Source organism: Triturus cristatus, chromosome 7 (assembly GCF_964204655.1).
Source record: "Triturus cristatus chromosome 7, aTriCri1.1, whole genome shotgun sequence".
NCBI classification, from domain to species: domain Eukaryota; kingdom Metazoa; phylum Chordata; class Amphibia; order Caudata; family Salamandridae; genus Triturus; species Triturus cristatus.
The window spans coordinates 40,644,051-40,663,030 of NC_140590.1; the positions used below are offsets into that span (position 1 = coordinate 40,644,051).

The following is an 18,980-nucleotide window of genomic DNA, read 5'->3' on the forward strand; positions in this document are numbered from 1 at the left end:
GAACTAAAGACTCGAACAAATGGCTGCTACCCGACTCATACTTGACCCCCATGCTGACCATGGCACACTCCCCCGCACACATAGGGTCTGCCCCCATGATCGAACTCATCTCCAAAGTCTGGCACAACGACAGAATACCGGACTCAGCCAAACGTCTGGTCCAACAATGCCTAGTATGCCTCCAACACAACCCCGGGAAAGGAACTGCTGTACCCCGGGGAGGGTTTGGGGTCCCCAATCACCCCTTTGAAGTCCTACAAATGGACTACGTCCAGCTAGAAAGGTGCCAAGGTTTAAAGTATGTGCTTGTCGTTGTATGTGCCTTCAGCAAGTGGGTGGAAGCCTACCCGACCCATGATAACACCGCTATGACTACCGCAAAAGTACTACTGAAGGAATTCTTCCCCCGATACGGCCTTTGTCGAATTTTGTGGAGCGACAATGGCCCCCACTTCGTAGCCGAAGTTATCCAACTCATCTTAAAAGGGTTGGGTGTAAAACAGAAGTTCCATGCGGTCTTCCATCCCCAATCTGCAGGCCTGGTTGAGCGACACAATGCCACATTGAAGCTTAAGATAGCAAAAATAGTCGCCACCACAGGACTAAGATGGCCAGACGCTCTCCCACTAGCATTGCTATCAATGCGTTCCACCCCCACCAAACACCACTTAACCCCCTACGAGGTCGTCTTTGGGCGGCCCATGAACCTTTGGACTGCACCAAAACCATCATCCATCCACGACGTCCCGGACGTCCTCATGTCTGACTATTTGTATAACCTAACTAAGACATTGTCTGTTATCCACCAGCAGGTGCTGCACGCCATTCCCGATGTTTCCAGGGGCCCGGGACACGACATCCAACCCGGTGACTTCGTCTTAGTGCGTAACTTCCAGCGCACCAAGAGTCTGGAGCCCCGGTGGACGGGCCCCCTACAAGTCCTGATCACCACCCGAACAGCTCTTCGAGTGGAGGGGAAACGCAATTGGCTGCATGCACACCACTGCAAGAAGGTATCACCGACCCTGACAACCACGGACAACATCACCACCCAAGAGGAACTACTGGACAAAGACCGACCATCCCTGAACCGCGGCCCGGATACAGAGACACTTGAGTTGATTGAATATCCCGATCCCACTGTGCCATCCAAAGAAGGGTATAACTTGCGACGAAAGGAGAGAACTTCGGCTAAGCAGACCACAGGCTAAGTGGAAATCTCAGAACGGTAGCCTAGTCACCTAAAAGGCCACCAGGAGAGAAACTAAAACAAAGTCTGTGGTTCTGCCCGCTACCGAGTCTCTTGAAGGTGATGGAAGCGCCCGACATGAAGATGATGGAAGCAACCGGACGTCCGAAGATCCACTACAGAAACCCAAAGATTGACCGAATGCACAGCTTAAAGACTATTGCACTTTTCATTACCCTTCTCTTTTGCCTTCTCCTCATGGTCACCTTCTGGATCATGGAGGAGAGCACACCCGCTCATAAGACATTACTGACCACCGTTCAACCTACCACCACGAAAGAACATCATCTGATCTCGCTTTCACCCCAACTCCGAGAAAGGCGTAAGGAGTTCTGGAATAACTCTTTTGTGCAGTTGCTCCACCAACACAATCTTGCTACCAACGCCACTAATTGCTGGATCTGTGGACTGCTACCACACGCCACTGGACACTCTATCCCTTTCATCCCTTCACCTTTTTCTGTCCATGGTTCCTGCCTCGCCTGGCTAATCCTCCTGCAAGAAAGCTACAAGGACAATGCCACTTCCGGCAGAACCATGTCACACTTTTACCATGGGTTCTGGCTGAACAAAACTGGAAGAACTTCTGCCCTCTTCTGCCCTCTGAGATCGAACACTTCCATTCACATGGACATCCCTGCCAAAGAACGAGTTGAAATGCAAGTGTTCAACAATCCAGCCAGACCCACCTTCTCTTACCTCCGGAAACGGACGGCCGCCACCCTAACAGTGGCCCTGTCCGTCATCAACATCACTGGGTCTGTATGCCTCGAAGGCCTGGGGGCACAGCTGGTGGGCCACAGCTCCTGCCTCATCACCCGAACATTGGACTCAGTTGACCCACCCTCCTTTGTTGCCTCCCCGAATATGTACTTCATCTGTGGTACTAAGGCCTACACCTGGCTTCCGAAAGGTTGGGGAGGCACCTGCTACATCGCCTTTGTCCTTCCTCCGACGTATGTGGCTCCAGCAAACCATCACCGACAGAAACGGGCCAAGGACATTGTGCAGGCCGACTCCACCGGAGCACAGTTCATGGACGCAGTCAAAGGCCTTGTTCCACTCTGGGGTCCGATGGCAAACAGCCGTGCCATCCGCCACCTAACCCAGGCAGTCGAAACGGCAATGAACATTACAGCTGGCGCCCTCGCCAACAACACCGCTGAGCTTCAGGCCGTCCGCCTGGTGGCTCTCCAGAACCGCCTTGTTCTAGACGTGGTTCTGGCAGATCGTGGAGGAGCATGCCGCATCATTGGGTCCAGCTGTTGTACCTACGTACCGGATAACTCACCCTCAGTCTACAAAGCAATTGAACATCTCCACAGACTGTCCGCAGAGGTTCATCAAGAACAAGAAGAATGGTCACTGGGGAGTTGGTTTTGGGACACTATTAAAGGTTGGGGATGGAGACTGTTTTCATTTATCCTGATACCGATTGTGTTACTATGTGGATGTTGCTTGGGAATTCAGTGTCTGCCACCTTTATGTTCACTTTTTATGAACTGCATCTGCCCTAAGACTTTGGACTTTGAAACTGAGCGGATGAAAGCTCTGAACGAGGTGGAGGTACGGGGTATTATGGGGATAGATCCAAACTAGGCAAGCTGGCGAGACATGTTAAAAGGGAGGACTGTGGAAATTTAGCGTGCAAACTGAACATTATCTGCGCCATCTTGCCTCTCCCCAGCGCCACGCACAACGAATGCACGGCCGCCATTTTAGGCACCCCGCTCTCTCCCCGCTCACTCTCGACCGCCAGCGTTTTCCCTTGGCGCTGCAAGCATCCCCCGCGCGCCGGCCACCCCCGCTCTCTCATACAGGCCATAAACCCTCTCCTTCTGCGCGACCCTGCTACGGAACAACTTCCAACCGACAACCCATACATGGTCATGCCTCTCCTTTGATAAACCCCCCCCTTCCTCTGCGCCCCATTGTCTGAACTGGTCCCAGGCCATCGCCTAGCCCTGCGGATGCAGTTTATTGCCCCTACTGTAAGGGAAACACCCCACATCAAAGGGATTACAGTAGAATCAAAGCCCCTACCCCCTGAGACCCGGCCGATTGCACACACCCCCGGGAATTAGCGGAATTCCCTGCTGCGCGATAGCCATCTCCCACTGCGGGTAGGGTGGGAACCTCTACTGTAACCATGTGTGGGATCGGATCTGAGCCGGGGCTTCAGGGGATATTTCCCCGCACATCAAGGGAATCTCAAGAATGTACTATATGTAATAAAGCAATAAACCAGTGTATAAGAGACCAGGTCTCAGAGACGCAGTTAGAGCACCTCGTGACGATACCTTGCTGTCTGATCTGATGTGTTCTGCTCCGACGGAATAAAACTTTGTTTCCTGCCTTCCAGTCTCCGGCGCCTGCCTCTTTTATTGGTAAATCATCGAGTGGTATGAGAGGCGATTACCGCCGGGCAAATCCTTGAAAGATTATCGACTGAAACTGCCGCTACCATTTAACAGGTGGAATGTTTGGGGGGGTAGATATTAGTTCTAGGCAGTAGCCTGACCGAATTATTTGTTTTACCCATTTGTCTGAGGTGATGGTAGCCCAGACAGGGAGAAAATTTTGGAGCCTGCCCCCGACCGGAATGGGATGGTCTGGGGGGAGTGGAGGGAAGTCATTGGGTAGGTGCTGTGGCAGAACGGGCGGTGTTTGTTTTGCCTCTGCCTTTGTTATTGTTGCCCCTGTAGCCGCCTCTTTGGTAGCCCCTTGTAAAGGTGGACTGGGTAGGGGCCTTATATGAAGTGGAAGCGGTGTCGGAGTAGCCGCCTCTGGATGTGCTCCGAAAGGAAGAGCGGCAAAAGGAGCGCCTGGGAGGGTGCAATTGTAAAGCTCCCATGGATTTTGCCGTGTCTGTGTCCTTTTTCATCTTTCCTAGGGCCTCATCCACTTTTGGGCCAAACAGATGTTCCTGGGCAAAGGGATGGTTGAGGATGGAGGCTTGTACCTCCGGTTAAAAACCGGAGATCCTTAGCCAGGCATGGCGACGGAGGAGGACACTAGTATTGATGGCCCTGGAGGCTGTGTCTGCTGCATCTAGGGCACAACGTATGGAGGTATTAGTAATGGTTTTGCCCTCCTGAATTAGCTTGTTGGCCCTAGGTTTGTATTTATGAGGGAGATGTTGCATTATGGCTTCTAATTCGTCATAATGGGCCCTGTCATAACTGGCTAGTAGCGCTTGTGTATTAGCGATACGCCATATGTTGGCAGCTTGGGATTCAGTACGCTTGCCTGATGCGTCCAAGAGTTTAGACTCTTTGTCTGGTGGTGGTGCTTCGCCTGACGCTTGGGAGTTGGCCCTTTTACGTGCTGTGGACACTACCAGAGAAGCTAGTGGTGCTGGCCCTCTGATGTAGGAGGGATCTGTAGGGGCGGATTTATATTTCTTTTCAATGTGCGGGTTAATGACCCTGGCTCGGACTGGGTCTTTAAAGACCTCTGGCGCATGTTTTATAACTCCCTTGAGCATCGGCAATATGGAGGTAGTCCTATGTGTGGTGTCAAACGCATCGAGGAGGAAATCCTCCTCCACGGGGTCGGTATGGAGATCTACTCCGTGATAGTGTGCTGCCCTTTGTAATAGATGGTTGAACCCCAGTGAGTCTTCTGGTGGGGAAGGTCTGGAAGGGTAGAGATCATCCTGTGGGACTTTAGGGATGTCAGGGATATTATAATCGTCCCATGGGTCTGGGGAGCCTGTGGGAGTGGGGTCCCCTGTAGGTAAATCTTGGGGCATGTCTCCTATGTCATCATATGGGTCCCCCTGATCATCATCATCCGGAGAGGGTGTTGGGGAATGATGAGGTGGGGGCGGAGATGGTGGAGGAGGGGAAGGTGGAGGGGGCGGTGGAGGTGGGGAAGGTATTCTGAAAGGAGAGGTAGCAGAGTCCTTCCTCTTTGGAGGTGGAGGCGGAGCAGGTTTTTCCAGCTGTCTCGTTTTAGGATCCTTGGTTAGTCTTTTTTGTAATGGATCCGGTGTAAAGAGTTCTGGTGATGTTGCTTGGTATGTCGGCGCCGAAGGCGTCGGGCCGTTGGTTTTTTGGCTTTATCCGTGCTGGTTCGTTGTTTGAAACTATGCTTGGAAAAGTCTGATTGTTTGGTCGGCGCCGAGATGGATTTCGGCTTGGAAGTGTCGGTGGCCTTGTGTGCTTTTGGTCGGTGCCGAAGATGGTGTCGGCACCGAGGAGCTGGAGCTGGTTCTCGACACAGAGTGTTTTGGTGCGGGGCTCGGTGTCGAAGCGGAGGCCATTTTCTTTTTCGGTGTCGAAGAGTGTTTATCGGCACAGACGGTGGACTGGCTCGAGCCCGAGCCACCGGAAGGCTTAATCGGCTTCTTTACCGAGCCCGAAGCTGCAGTGTGGGAAGCAGTGTCTTTGGGCTTGCTTAGGCCCGGAGGCGAAGGCGTAACCGAAGCCTTTTTCGGTGCCGGCGAGGGTGTGTGTGTGTATGTGTGTGTGGGGAGTAGATTAGTACTCCCGACCCTCTGTGCCGGAGTGATGTCCTCCACATCTGAATCGTCAGCTTTGGAGGCGCTGACGAGTCCCTCGTCGGTGTGGTGTTCTTCTGGAGCGTCGACGCCTTCCCCGAAGATGTCATCTGGAATCGCCGTCGACGAGTGTGCCATGGTTCTTCTGGCCCTTCGGTCTCGAATGGTTTTCTTGGACCGGAAGGACTTACACGCCGGACAATCTCAAGCCTCGTGTTCAGGGTAGAGGCAGAGATTGCATACTTCGTGGAGATCGGTGTGGGGGAACTTGGACCCACATCGAGGGCACTTCTTGAAGGGAGTCCTTTCCATTTGCCAGGACTGGAGCTTGGGTAGGCCCGAAGGCCATCGTCGACGACCGGAATCGAAAGTTTTTGCCGATGAGAGGCGCGTTGAGTGGGGAGATCGCGATCGGAAACAATACCGCGAGTTAGGGTGAGGATTGCGCGTCGATCGTCGAACTGGAAGCTGTTCGGAACCGGAGCGCGAAGATCACATCCGAGCCCGATGGCGGAAAAAAACAATCTGAGGATGGAGCCGAAGCCCATGCGCAATACGATCCAAAGGAGAAGTCACCGACCTCGTGACTTCCAAAGAATTTCCAAGAGGAAAAACAACTGCAAACATCCGGGCCCAACACCAGATGGCGATCTATGCACAAGTGTGTAATCTGCAGCTCATATGCCTCGAACATATATTTTTTTATAAAATCTGCAGCTTAAGCACCAGGTGATGGGTTATGTGGCAAATGTGGAAGATCCATAATTATGTGAAAAAAGCCACAGAATCGTACAATTCCAGTGGCTCTGGGTTTAGTGTTTATGATAAAACAAGGGCTTTCAAAGCATGTCTTTAGTAATAGGTAATCAGACAGTACTCAGTGCAAGCATTTCTATAAGTATCCATTAAAATGATACTTTCCAGAATTCAACACCCTTATGTCACTTGTCATCATGAAACTTCCAGTGACTATCAATTAAGGCTTACACTGGGTCCCAAGCAGGCCTTACATTTGGTGATTAACCAATGGCGCCCAATTACATTTCTTTCAGGTAGCAGGCACCTTGGTCGCTGTCACACCCTCAGCTTCACAACACATGAGCCCCACACTCAGCTTTGCTCAACTTTACCACTTCCGCTCACCCAAGTCTTGCCATAAAATTTTGGAGGGGGGCCCGACTTAAAAATATTTTCCTTAGGGGGGCTCAGAGCAAAAAGGTTTGAAGACCTCTGCTCTAGTGTTTGAATATGTGCATATTCATATTATCAAACACTCGAGTGTGATTATATATTACATTGTCACTGAGGCTTTTGATTTCTTGTAGACAAGCACACAAGTCCTCCTCTCTGTCACTCACACAGCACCGTGACAGTCAGTTGTGCACGCCTCTAGTAATTTGACAGCGGAGTGCACTCGCAGTCAGGATTTGAGTGTCTTTACAAGGATGTGTTCATTTCAGGGATTGTTACGCTATATTGGGCTGTGTGCGGCAGGTTCCGCAGATTTCCTAGGGATGTAGCATCCTTACTTTGTGCACCTCCCTTCGAGTAGAAAGTATCCCAGAAGGCAGCTCTCACACTTCTCCCCGAAGCTGTTGTTCTGGCAGTTCACACATATGGCAACGTCTTCAGCGGGTCCCTCCGGCACCCAGCCCGGGATCTGAAAAGAGGCATTATTCGTGAGAGTAACATCTGCATGGATGTATGGGGAGATAGCTATCCTTACCTGTAACAGCAGTTCTCCAATGTGGAAATATAATATAGTGAGTGGTGTGCTGCTAAAGGTACTCAAACACTAGCAACATCCCCACAGAATACATTTGGAGGATAGGTTTTTTCATCACCCCCCACCTCATTACACAGATGCTAGCAGATGCTGGCAGATGCCCCTAATTTCTCAGTGCCATCCACTTTCTCTGCAGCGTGACAATTACAGCAGCCCTGCCCCTTTACTGATGCACCCATGTGTTGTGTTAGGCACATATGGGCGATTTTGTTCTTAGGGGTTATGGTTTGCTGATGCACACACTCTCCAGAAGAGGAACACGGTGGTACTTTCAGGGGACACTTGATCTTTCTGATTATGTTGTGTGGCCACTCAAAAGGAGTCTTCTTAAGCACTTCAACATGCCAACAGTGTGTGTATAGTTGTTAAGTTGTAAGTCTTATTTAATTCTGCATACAATAAAGTACTTTTTTTTTAAATCAAAGTACTGACTGCACAGCGATTTATTGTGTGTTTCTTGCTTTCGGAGGCTAGCCCACAGCATCTCCCCTGACTAAGCCTTGGACGTGCTTGTCTCACTACCCTGAGAGTCAATTACTTGGTTCCCATGTTGGCGGTCGAGAACACAGGAAGGCTGCAGTTCAAAGACAATAATCATCTCAACTGGGCCCCGTACATTCTGACAGCGCAGGGCCCTCCCAGCTGGATTGCTCAAACCACCCTGTATCGGTGGTTGGAAGGGTGGCCCTGATAAAGGTGGTTATGCTACCATGTAGAATCTCCCGCTGGTTCCTCATGGATCTCACGCACCTTACACCTGTTCCAGTGTGGAATGATGGAGGCACTGGTACCCCGGACTGCAGATACTTCTATTAGAAGGAAGTCTGAGCTTACTTGAGACTACCTGGAAGTATAGATCCCAAATATGGCTAAGTGGGTGGCTTTAGAGCATTCCTAAGAGGTTTCGTTTATAGTGTGAACTAGGGTTTGTGCACCCTACAAAACCTTCTTCTGTGTTTAGTTTATTAAACAATAGGGTTGTTCATGTGTGATAGGAACACAGGCTACTCAAAGAGTGCACAAACCAACTGATTTGCCTATTAAATCACAATTAGTATTGTTGTCAGGGTGGGGGAACAGAGAATGAAGGTTTCTAAATTCATGTTTGAAACTATCACTTCTTAATACACTGTAATAATCTGATGTAATAAGATGAAACAGTTCTGCATAATAATGAAATAGACTTTTTTGAACAAACTTTAACCTATTTTTACACTTTTGCTGCAAAATGCCTTTAAAAATGAAGGTGTTTCTAAAGTTAATAGGTGTAAGACACTCTAATTACTTCCTTTAACTTTAATTAACCGTTCTATAACTGCCCTCTATTTAGCTTCATTTTAAAGTTCAGGCTGAGTCGAGGCCACACATGTTGGTTGGGAGAGCCGCATGCGGCCAGCGTACTTCGAGCATCAGAAGTAACAAACGTCGGCGTCACCAGCTTCCAAGCCATCCTCAAAAACAGCACAGACCACATCCCGCCTCAGGCCGGGGAAGGATTGGCCATCTCTGCTTACCAGGGAGCGCTCCAATGGGAACTTGGCGGGATCCACCTTCGCTTTATCGTACTCGTCCCGGCTGATGCAGATGGCGCTGTTCCCTCGACAGAAGTCCAGACAGGGCTTGCAGGTCCCTCCATTGGCAGCGGAACCTACGAAGAGGGGCTTGCACTTCTCGCAATGTTCACCCTGCAGGAGGAGAGGAGAGGCGAGAGAGGCTTGGTATGAGCTGGAGGAACACATCAGTGCATCCCACAGAGAGAGCAAACACAGTTCACTGTTCAGCTTTGGGACTATTCGCTGTAGATCTGCCCACATACCCTCTTCCGATCAGCGGCCCCACCTCCTATTATTCACAGGAGACTGGCATACTGGGCCGAAAGCCAGTCCTCCCCTTTGCCCCTTTCTTTCAAGTTAGGTTCATTTCCTTGTGTAGTGTGCAATAGTAGTGTATTGTTTTCTTGTTTACCTTTTACCCTGTTAGTTTCTCGATCACACCTACAGACAGCTCATACTGTGGACAGCACCAATCCTTACAATATGCTTGCAGACAGCACCCTGCTTGCCAGTGCTTGGCAATCTTGCCATGTAAGTGCTATACTTACACTGGAGGGCCAGGTAGCAGACATTTGCGGTCATTCTTTCTGAACTGCACTTTCACCCATGCTTCACTCCCGAGTGTCTGTACACATCACTGTGCCAGGCCAAAAGGTCTTTTCCAAAATCATTACTTTTTCTCAGGCTCACTGTGCACTGATCGCAGCAGGGCGCCGCCCCCAGATGGCAGCAGGGCGCCGCCCCCAGATGGCAGCACGGTGCCGCCCCCAGATGGCAGCACGGCGCCGGCCCGGGGCGGCGCCGCCCCCAGATCTTAGCACAGCGCCGCCTCCGATCTTAGCACAGCGCCGCCTCCAATCTTAGCACAGCGCCGCCTCAGATCTTAGCACAGCGCCGCCTCAGATCTTAGCACAGCGCCGCCTCAGATCTTAGCACAGCGCCGCCTCAGATCTTAGCACAGCGCCGCCTCAGATCTTAGCACAGCGCCGCCTCAGATCTTAGCACAGCGCCGCCTCAGATCTTAGCACAGCGCCGCCTCAGATCTTAGCACAGCGCCGCGGTAGCACAGCGCCGCCTCTGATCTTAGCACAGCGCCGCCGTAGCACACCGCCGCCTCTAATCCTAGCACAGCGCCGCCTCTGACCTTAGCACAGCGCCGCCTCTGACCTTAGCACAGCGCCGCCTCTGACCTTAGCACAGCGCCGCCTCTGACCTTAGCACAGCGCCGCCTCCGACCTTAGCACAGCGCCGCCTCTGACCTTAGCACAGCGCCGCCTCTGACCTTAGCACAGCGCCGCCTCTGACCTTAGCACAGCGCCGCCTCTGACCTTAGCACAGCGCCGCCTCTGACCTTAGCACAGCGCCGCCTCTGACCTTAGCACAGCGCCGCCTCAGATCACAGCACAGCGCCGCCTCAGATCACAGCACAGCGCCGCCTCAGATCACAGCACAGCGCCGCCTCTAATAGCACGGCGCCGCCGCTAATAGCACGGCGCCGCCGCTAATAGCACGGCGCCGCCGCTAAAAGCACGGCGCCGCCTCTAATAGCACGGCGCCGCCTCTAATAGCACGGCGCCGCCTCTAATAGCACGGCGCCGCCTCTAATAGCACGGCGCCGCCTCTAATAGCACGGCGCCGCCTCTAATAGCACGGCGCCGCCTCTAATAGCACGGCGCCGCCTCTAATAGCACGGCGCCGCCTCTAATAGCACGGCGCCGCCTCTAATAGCACGGCGCCGCCTCTAATAGCACAGCGCCGCCTCTAATAGCACAGCGCCGCCTCTAATAGCACAGCGCCGCCTCTAATAGCACAGCGCCGCCTCTAATAGCACAGCGCCGCCTCTAATAGCACAGCGCCGCCTCTAATAGCACAGCGCCGCCTCTAATAGCACAGCGCCGCCTCTAATAGCACAGCGCCGCCTCTAATAGCACAGCGTCGCCTCTAATAGCACAGCGTCGCCTCTGATAATAGCTGTGAGAAAGTGCCATCTTTCTTGCATGGTATGCCCCCACTTTTAGCTGAATTGCTAAATGTACTTTGACCGAGTGTGCCCTGGACTCCTGCCAATCAGGTGCCCAGGGCCTATGTTCCTTCCCTAAAACACATGGCCACATGTCAGCCCCTGGTAAATGGTACCCTAGGTACCCAGGGCCTTGCGACCAGGGAAGGCCTCTAAGGGCTGCAGCACTCCTTGTGCCACCCTTAGAGGCCCTGTACCCTTACACACACACACACTGCCTTTGTAGGCTGAGTGTTTGGGTGCAAGACAAAAACAAAGTCGACATGACACACATCCCTGTGTGCCATGCCCATCACCTACACTGCCATGGCATACATCAGCCACCCCTCTAGCTGGGTGCCTTATGCCAATGGTGTGGGCGCAGGAGCCCTGTGCCCCTACAGTGCCCAGGTCCATTCCTGAGCACTGTAAGTGCAGTGCTGCCATTTAAGAGTACATGGTGCTGAGAGCTCGTCAAACACGAGCTCCACTGCACCAGAATGGCAACACTGAAGCCTGGGAAGTTTGGTATCAAACTTCTCAGCACATTAATCCCACACTGCTGCCATTGTGGGATTTAATGTACCCAGCACCCCAGAGGGCATCTTAGAGGTGCCCCCTGAAACCTAACCTACAATCCGCTCTGAGGCTGCCTAGGCTGTCACCCAGCAGACATGTTGCTGGACCCCAGGGTAGGAGAGCCCCTGCTCTCCTGGACCTGCAACAATGCACATCCTGGGCGAGGTGCTAAATCTCCTCCCCCAGGATGGGCAGGGGGAAGCTTCAAAGGCATGCCGCCTCTGTGAGCTTCCCCAGGCCACTGCAACCCCCCACTCTGCCAGGAAGCTTTGGCCGGAAACCCCAAATAAGGACAGGGGATGTGCCAGCCTGCTAACCCCACCCCTCAGGTGGGGAGGCGAGGTGAAGCACATCTCCGGGCTCTCGCCATCTTGAAGATGGGAAGCCCTACCCTATCAGGACTAGGCTACTGCCCCCCTCCCACAGGAGAGAGGCAGGATAGGGGGTGTACCCACCCCAGGACAGGGACCCATTGGTCCCTGCCCTTCACCTACCTGTAACGCCCCTAAATCTAGTATTTAGGGGCACCCTGAACCTTCCTTCCCCAGATTCCAGATTCAAAACTACAAAGAAGAGCAAGAAGAAAGAAGACCTGCCCTGCAGCTGCTAAAAAGAGGAAGACACCAACTGCTTTGGCCCCAGCCCTACCGGCCTGTCGACCCTCGAACCTACTCTTGCTCCAACCCGGCATCTCTTGTGGCCAGCAACCTCACCAACCCCGGAGGACCTGGCTACCTTTTGGCTCCAAGCCCCTGGGACTCCCATGAGAAGAGGCTCGACACAAAACCTACCTCTAATCCCTGGCAGCAGCCCGGAACTGCGAACCCAGCACACTCTGCACCAGCCAAGCCTGGCCAGTGCCGGAGTGAACAAAGACCCCGAGGACGACCCCATGGCGACTGTGACCCAGAGTCCAGCACCCAAGGACCTCCCTCGACACACCTGAAGAAGCCTGCAGCCTCAGAACAAGGTGCCCCCCCCCCTACCGCGATCAACAGAGGGTAAGATTTCCCGACACCAAAAGGCACCCCTTCACGAGGCACCCTGCGGCCCCCTGTGCCCAATCCCGGGGTACCTACCTAACCTCCAACTACCCAACTTACCTCTCGAAGTGGTTTGGCACCTGAAGAGTCCTCGTCCCCGAGCTTGCAGCCTTTTTCTAAACCGGAGATTTTTCATTGAAATCAATTGAGCACCCGAAGGCTCAAAAGCACTCTGCACCCAGCCGCCCGAGTGGCCCTGGCAGTGAAAACTCTACACCTACCTACTTCCCCGCTTGCCCTGAGTAAGTGACCAGGAGCCCAGCTCCCACAGCCGCGTGGCTTGCCAGTCAGCAGCCACCAACCAAGGCCCCCTATCCCTCATAGGATAACATTGGGCCTAACTCTCTCTGCACCCGGCCGCCCTAGAGTCGCTGAGGGTGAACCAACTGTACCTACCTGACCCTGGGGGACCCCTGAGTCTATGCCCAGAACCTCAACTCTGCCAGTCGAGTACTTACCCTTAAACCGCTAACTCTATTTTCCTCATATGGTAACATTGACTGGCTTTTTCCTGAAATTTCTTCGAACTGTGGACTTTTCAAATCTTAAAATATTCACCAAAAATCAGCCGAGTAACGAAAACGAAATTACTCACCTGCTCTTAGGTGAGCTCTCAGTGCTGGATCTTGGTACCCAGCACTGACTCTGAAAAATACTTACAACTGTACTTACCCATAACTCCATTTTCTTCCATAGGAAACCATTGACTGTTTTTCAGTGAAATTTCTTCTAAGTGTCGATTTCTGCAATCTTTAAATATTCTTCAAAAATCGTATAATATCTGAAAACGTAATTACTTACCTGTTTTGGATAAGGGTCCCAGTACCGAGTCTAGGCACCCAGTACTGGATTACAAAAGTAACGAGAACATACTGTACCCGCAACTTGAATTTTCTTCCATAGGGAACCATTGACTGTTTTCTTTGAAATATTTTCTGTCAACTTTTAAAATAGCTAAATATTGTTTAAAAATCATTACAGTAATTAAGTAGACTTTCATCACTTGATTCTGATTACTGACCCAGGACTGAATCTAGGATCCAGTCCTGGAATTCCAAAAGTAATCTAAAAAGTAATCTGTTGCACATAACTTGAATTTTCCATTGAGCTCAATGCATTGTTGTGTTTAAAATAGAGTTGCCTATTGCAACCACTTGTAACGGTTTACAAAAGTCAATTGCATATTGCAAAAGTATTTGTATGAAACATCTCATTCTGAGAAAGTATATTTTAAATCCAAGTGTTGGTTCTAAAATAAAACAAGCATATATTTTTTTTATATATAAACCATTGGCCTAGACTCGAGTTCAGTTCTTGAGTGTGTGAGACCATTTGCTGACGGAGTGTGTACAACAAATGCTCGACCAAGCTACCACTTTAGAGAGTAAGGTTATATCTAACTTTAACCTCTGTCAAACCCTGGGGGACTGTGGACTCTCTACACCCTGTACCTATTAAGGAACAGTATATACAGAGCCACTTTCTCACAATAGCACGGCGCCGCCTCTGATCATAGCACGGCGCCGCCTCTGATCATAGCACGGCGCCGCCTCTGATCATAGCACGGCGCCGCCTCCGATCATAGCACGGCGCCGCCTCCGATCATAGCACGGCGCCGCCTCCGATCATAGCACGGCGCCGCCTCCGATCATAGCACGGCGCCGCCTCCGATCATAGCACGGCGCCGCCTCCGATCATAGCACGGCGCCGCCTCCGATCATAGCACGGCGCCGCCTCCGATCATAGCACGGCGCCGCCTCCGATCATAGCACGGCGCCGCCTCCGATCATAGCACGGCGCCGCCTCCGATCATAGCACGGCGCCGCCTCCGATCATAGCACGGCGCCGCCTCCGATCATAGCACGGCGCCGCCTCCGATCATAGCACGGCGCCGCCTCCGATCATAGCACGGCGCCGCCTCCGATCATAGCACGGCGCCGCCTCCGATCATAGCACGGCGCCGCCTCCGATCATAGCACGGCGCCGCCTCCGATCATAGCACGGCGCCGCCTCCGATCATAGCACGGCGCCGCCTCCGATCATAGCACAGCACAGCGCCGCCTCCGATCATAGCACAGCACAGCGCCGCCTCTGATCATAGCACAGCGCCGCCTCTGATCATAGCACAGCGCCGCCTCTGATCATAGCACAGAGCCGCCTCTGATCATAGCACAGCGCCGCCTCTGCCCCTGATCATAGCACTCTGATCTTAGCACAGCTCCAGCCTCTGATCTTAGCACAGCTCCAGCCTCTGATCTTAGCACAGCTCCAGCCTCTGATCTTAGCACAGCTCCAGCCTCTGATCTTAGCACAGCTCCAGCCTCTGATCTTAGCACAGCTCCAGCCTCTGATCTTAGCACAGCTCCAGACTCTGATCTTAGCACAGCTCCAGCCTCTGATCTTAGCACAGCTCCAGCCTCTGATCTTAGCACAGCTCCAGCCTCTGATCTTAGCACAGCTCCAGCCTCTGATCTTAGCACAGCTCCAGCCTCTGATCTTAGCACAGCTCCAGCCTCTGATCTTAGCACAGCTCCAGCCTCTGATCTTAGCACAGCTCCAGCCTCTGATCTTAGCACAGCTCCAGACTCTGATCTTAGCACAGCTCCAGACTCTGATCTTAGCACAGCTCCAGCCTCTGATCTTAGCACAGCTCCAGCCTCTGATCTTAGCACAGCTCCAGCCTCTGCCCCGGATCATAGCACTCTGATCTTAGCACAGCACCGCCTCTGATCTTAGCACAGCTCCAGCCTCTGATCTTAGCACAGCTCCAGCCTCTGATCTTAGCACAAGGCTTCCTCTGATCTAGCATGACACTACCATTTCCCCAGCTCTTATATTTCCTGTTGTATATCTTCATGAATTATCCAAACCTATGAAATATGGCTCTCCTGATGAAGGCCTGTGAGCCGAAACGTGTGTAGAGAGATCTTCTGAGTGTAGCATTCACTTCAGCTGCATTCTACTTATCAATCGTCAAGGATATTAGGCTATTGGAATTTCTGACATGTGCCATATCTTGATCCACACACGAAAATATATGTTTGAAGGGTTACCTTCCAGAACAGGATGTGTATATTGATATGAGAATGATTTATAAACAATTTGGCAGTTTATTATGTGTCTATTTGGTGAAATGCATGCCTGTGTATGGGTTATGACAGATGTGGATGATTAAGAAAGAAAGAGTAAGCTGTTCCTCCTGGTCAGGGGAGGTTGTGTGAAGTGTACACTCTACCCCAAGGTGAAGACAAAGTGAAAGATAATGTCTAAACAGCCTGAGGACTTGAAGCACGTGGTGGGTGGGGGGACCCACACGGGTGGAACTAAAACCCTCACACACCCAGCAAGCTAGGTGTCATGCTTCATCATCTGGGTTTTGCTCCTCGTCGGGTCGGCGCTGCAATTCCCAACGGGCACCCAAAGATGGGGCTCTTTATCGGAGATCTTTTGTTCCTCGCCGAAAGTTGAGTACAAGTGAGGGCCAGGTAAGTGTAGACGTTGGGGAGTGTATTTTAAAACAGGGTTGGTTAGTCTGAATAACGAGTTTATTGGGTCAGTAAACCACCCTATTAAAAACGATATGAGTGGCGGTAGTCTGGACACAGTGGGTTAAAGACTCGCTCCGCTCAACTCAGATGGTCAACATGTTTCTCGCCAAATGGTCAGGAGGATCCCACGGCAATTCATCAGGACCAATGTGGTGTAAACTATCTACAAACGTGAGGGTGTATAACAGGATATCAAATTATTGTGTTTGTGCCTGGACAAATCTACCCTATGAAAGTGTGGAAAAATCTAACACTTCCGCATAGGAGTGGCCTAAAGGAAAGGGAGAGAAGAAACATAACAGGCCAACACGAAACATTAAAAAACACTTTGTCGTTTATATACATGGTAATATGGAGCCGAAGACTCCTCGTATGCATGTCATATACATGAAGCAATTGCGCTCGAATATAGTGATCATGCATAAGTGGATGCAGTGTCAAACAACGTGTCAAGTGATCTAAAAGACTTCAATCCAGGGCACCCTGAATTATAGTAACGAGGTCTAAAACGCTCACCTAAGGATTGAGCTAGTGCCGCTCCAGTCGGTGCGTGGCGAGCCTCTTGGGATGGCGTAGTAGCCTGCTGTAATGTGCATTAAAACAAGAGACTCAACTAGGTAGGTATATAAATACAATACACCTGCTGGGTGCTAGGTGCTGTCAAGGGAACAGGTAGGCACGATCCCCCGGATCCCCGGCAACCGGGAACCACCGCTCGAGGAACGATCCACCCCTGAGCCTAATGTGCCGCCCACAGAAGTCGGCAGCCCATGTCAGCGTTAGGGTCGGTCAGTCACATGAACAGCGGTCACCCGTCTACCAGCGTCTAGGGAATCCCAGACCGTTCGATCATTGTTACGTGATCCAGGTAGTAGTTTACTTACGGTTCTGTTGCCCAAGGATGGTTTGTAAACCTACCCCGCTCCGCCGAAACCGGGATGTGGTGTTCACTATCCAATGCTCCAATAAGAACTGGTTCGGTCAAGTGTAGGCGTACACTGATTGGGCGTCTAGTGTCAAGTGACTCGTGTCGGAAGACCCACCCAAGCATTGTAACTATGGGCGTCATCTTGGAACGGGGTACTGAATCAGTATCAGGTCGCAGTTGGTATCTCTCAGGGGCTCAAAGGACCCCAGAAGGAGTAATGATACTCACTTCACTATGGTCCTGTGTTGTATAATTTATAGGGTATAGGTCAACTCGACAGAGTAGGTAATGTGGGTTGTATGCATCGTGGAAAGGACCATGTAATGCGAGTTGGACCAAGGTATCTCCGGAGTTATTGTTATACTGTTCACGCACCAGGGGAGTCCAATTATTGGTGCGGGACATTCGGGGGGTCACTTCAGTGACAGTAAATAATTCAGTCCACCCATTATCTATCAGGGGCGGTACAGGGCTGTAGGGTCATTGACAATACTGTGGAAGAGTGTTACTATATCAGTGTGTTAGTGTACCCCACGGTATATCGTCATTCAAACCTCTCCTATCAGATGAAAGTCTGTACACCCATCTTTGTTCGAGTCTGAACAGTGCTTGTGCTGTAATTCTCGGATGTGACTCCAAAACAACCCATCTAAGGGAGTCTGGTGTATGGTGTAAACTCTTAAAGTGGGTATACAGTTTTGTGGTCTCCTTCAAGCATCTTATATTACTTTTATGCTCGGTGATGCGTGTTTTAATAGCTCGTGTCGTCATCTCTATGTAGATCAGTGTACAGGGGCATTGCAATAGGTAAATGCAGTTGGTGGAGTTACAATTCGTGTGGCGTGTCAGTGACCAAGTGAGTGTGTCGGACAAGGTAACCTCCTTGGTAGTGATCGTCTGTTTACAGGACGTACAATTACCACAGGGGAAGTGTCCAACAACTGGTGGAAGCCCCCATAGAGTGCCCTGGGGGTTCTGTATTTCTTTTCTGGCAGGTCTGGTATGGATCAATATGTCTTTCAGATTCTGTGTCCTCTTAAAGGCGAATCTGGGTTGAGGTAAGGAATATGCTACTTACCAGTATGCATCTGTTCTTGGCATGTAGAGCTGCAGAGTTGTACACTTAGCATAGGTCGCCATCTGGTGTTGGGCCCGGATGTTTGCAGTTTGTTTTTCTTCTTGGACAGTCTTTGGAAGTCACGAGTTTGGTGACTCCTCCTTCGGTCCGTACTGCGCATGGGCTTCGGCTCCATCCTCAGATTGTTTTTCGCCAACAGGGAAATGATGGAGCGTAGTAATAACAGTGAGAAACCCATGTGTTGTATCTAAATAAGATGTACTGGAACGGATACAGGTAGCCGGGGAGGCGGGTGGGCGTGTACAACTCTGCAGCTCTACATGCCAAGAACAGATGCATACTGGTAAGTAGCATATTCCGTTCGAGGCATATGAGCTGCAGATTGTACACTTAGCATAGATTATATAGCAGTACCCAACCTTAGCGGCGACCACCGGTATCCGTTGCAGCTGTTTGAAAAAGTGTCTTTAGTACAGCCTGGCCCACCCTAGCTTGCTGCTTGGAATGCACATCTACACAGTAGTGTTTTGTGAAGGTGTGCGGTGTAGACCATGTGGCTGCCTTGCAGATGTCATCTAAGGGTATATTCCCTAGAAAAGCCATAGAAGCCCCTAACTTTCTTGTAGAGTGGGCTTTAGGGGGAACAGATAATGTTCTCTTTGCCTTTTGATAACAAATTTGTATGCATTTTACAATCCACCTAGCTATCCCTG

At 51.3% G+C, this 18,980-nt stretch overlaps 1 protein-coding gene across 1 annotated transcript in view; it reads right to left on the bottom strand.

The window, feature by feature from the left end:
- Positions 1–18,980, bottom strand: part of MEGF8 (multiple EGF like domains 8) — a 634,126-nt gene that overhangs the window by 55,766 nt on the left and 559,380 nt on the right. The window contains exons 40-41 of the mRNA XM_085615576.1: positions 9,054–9,224; positions 7,283–7,413 (exon numbers count right to left, since the gene is read on the bottom strand). Of these exons, the coding sequence (XP_085471702.1) occupies positions 7,283–7,413; positions 9,054–9,224 (302 nt within the window). The remainder of the gene's footprint in view (positions 1–7,282; positions 7,414–9,053; positions 9,225–18,980) is intronic.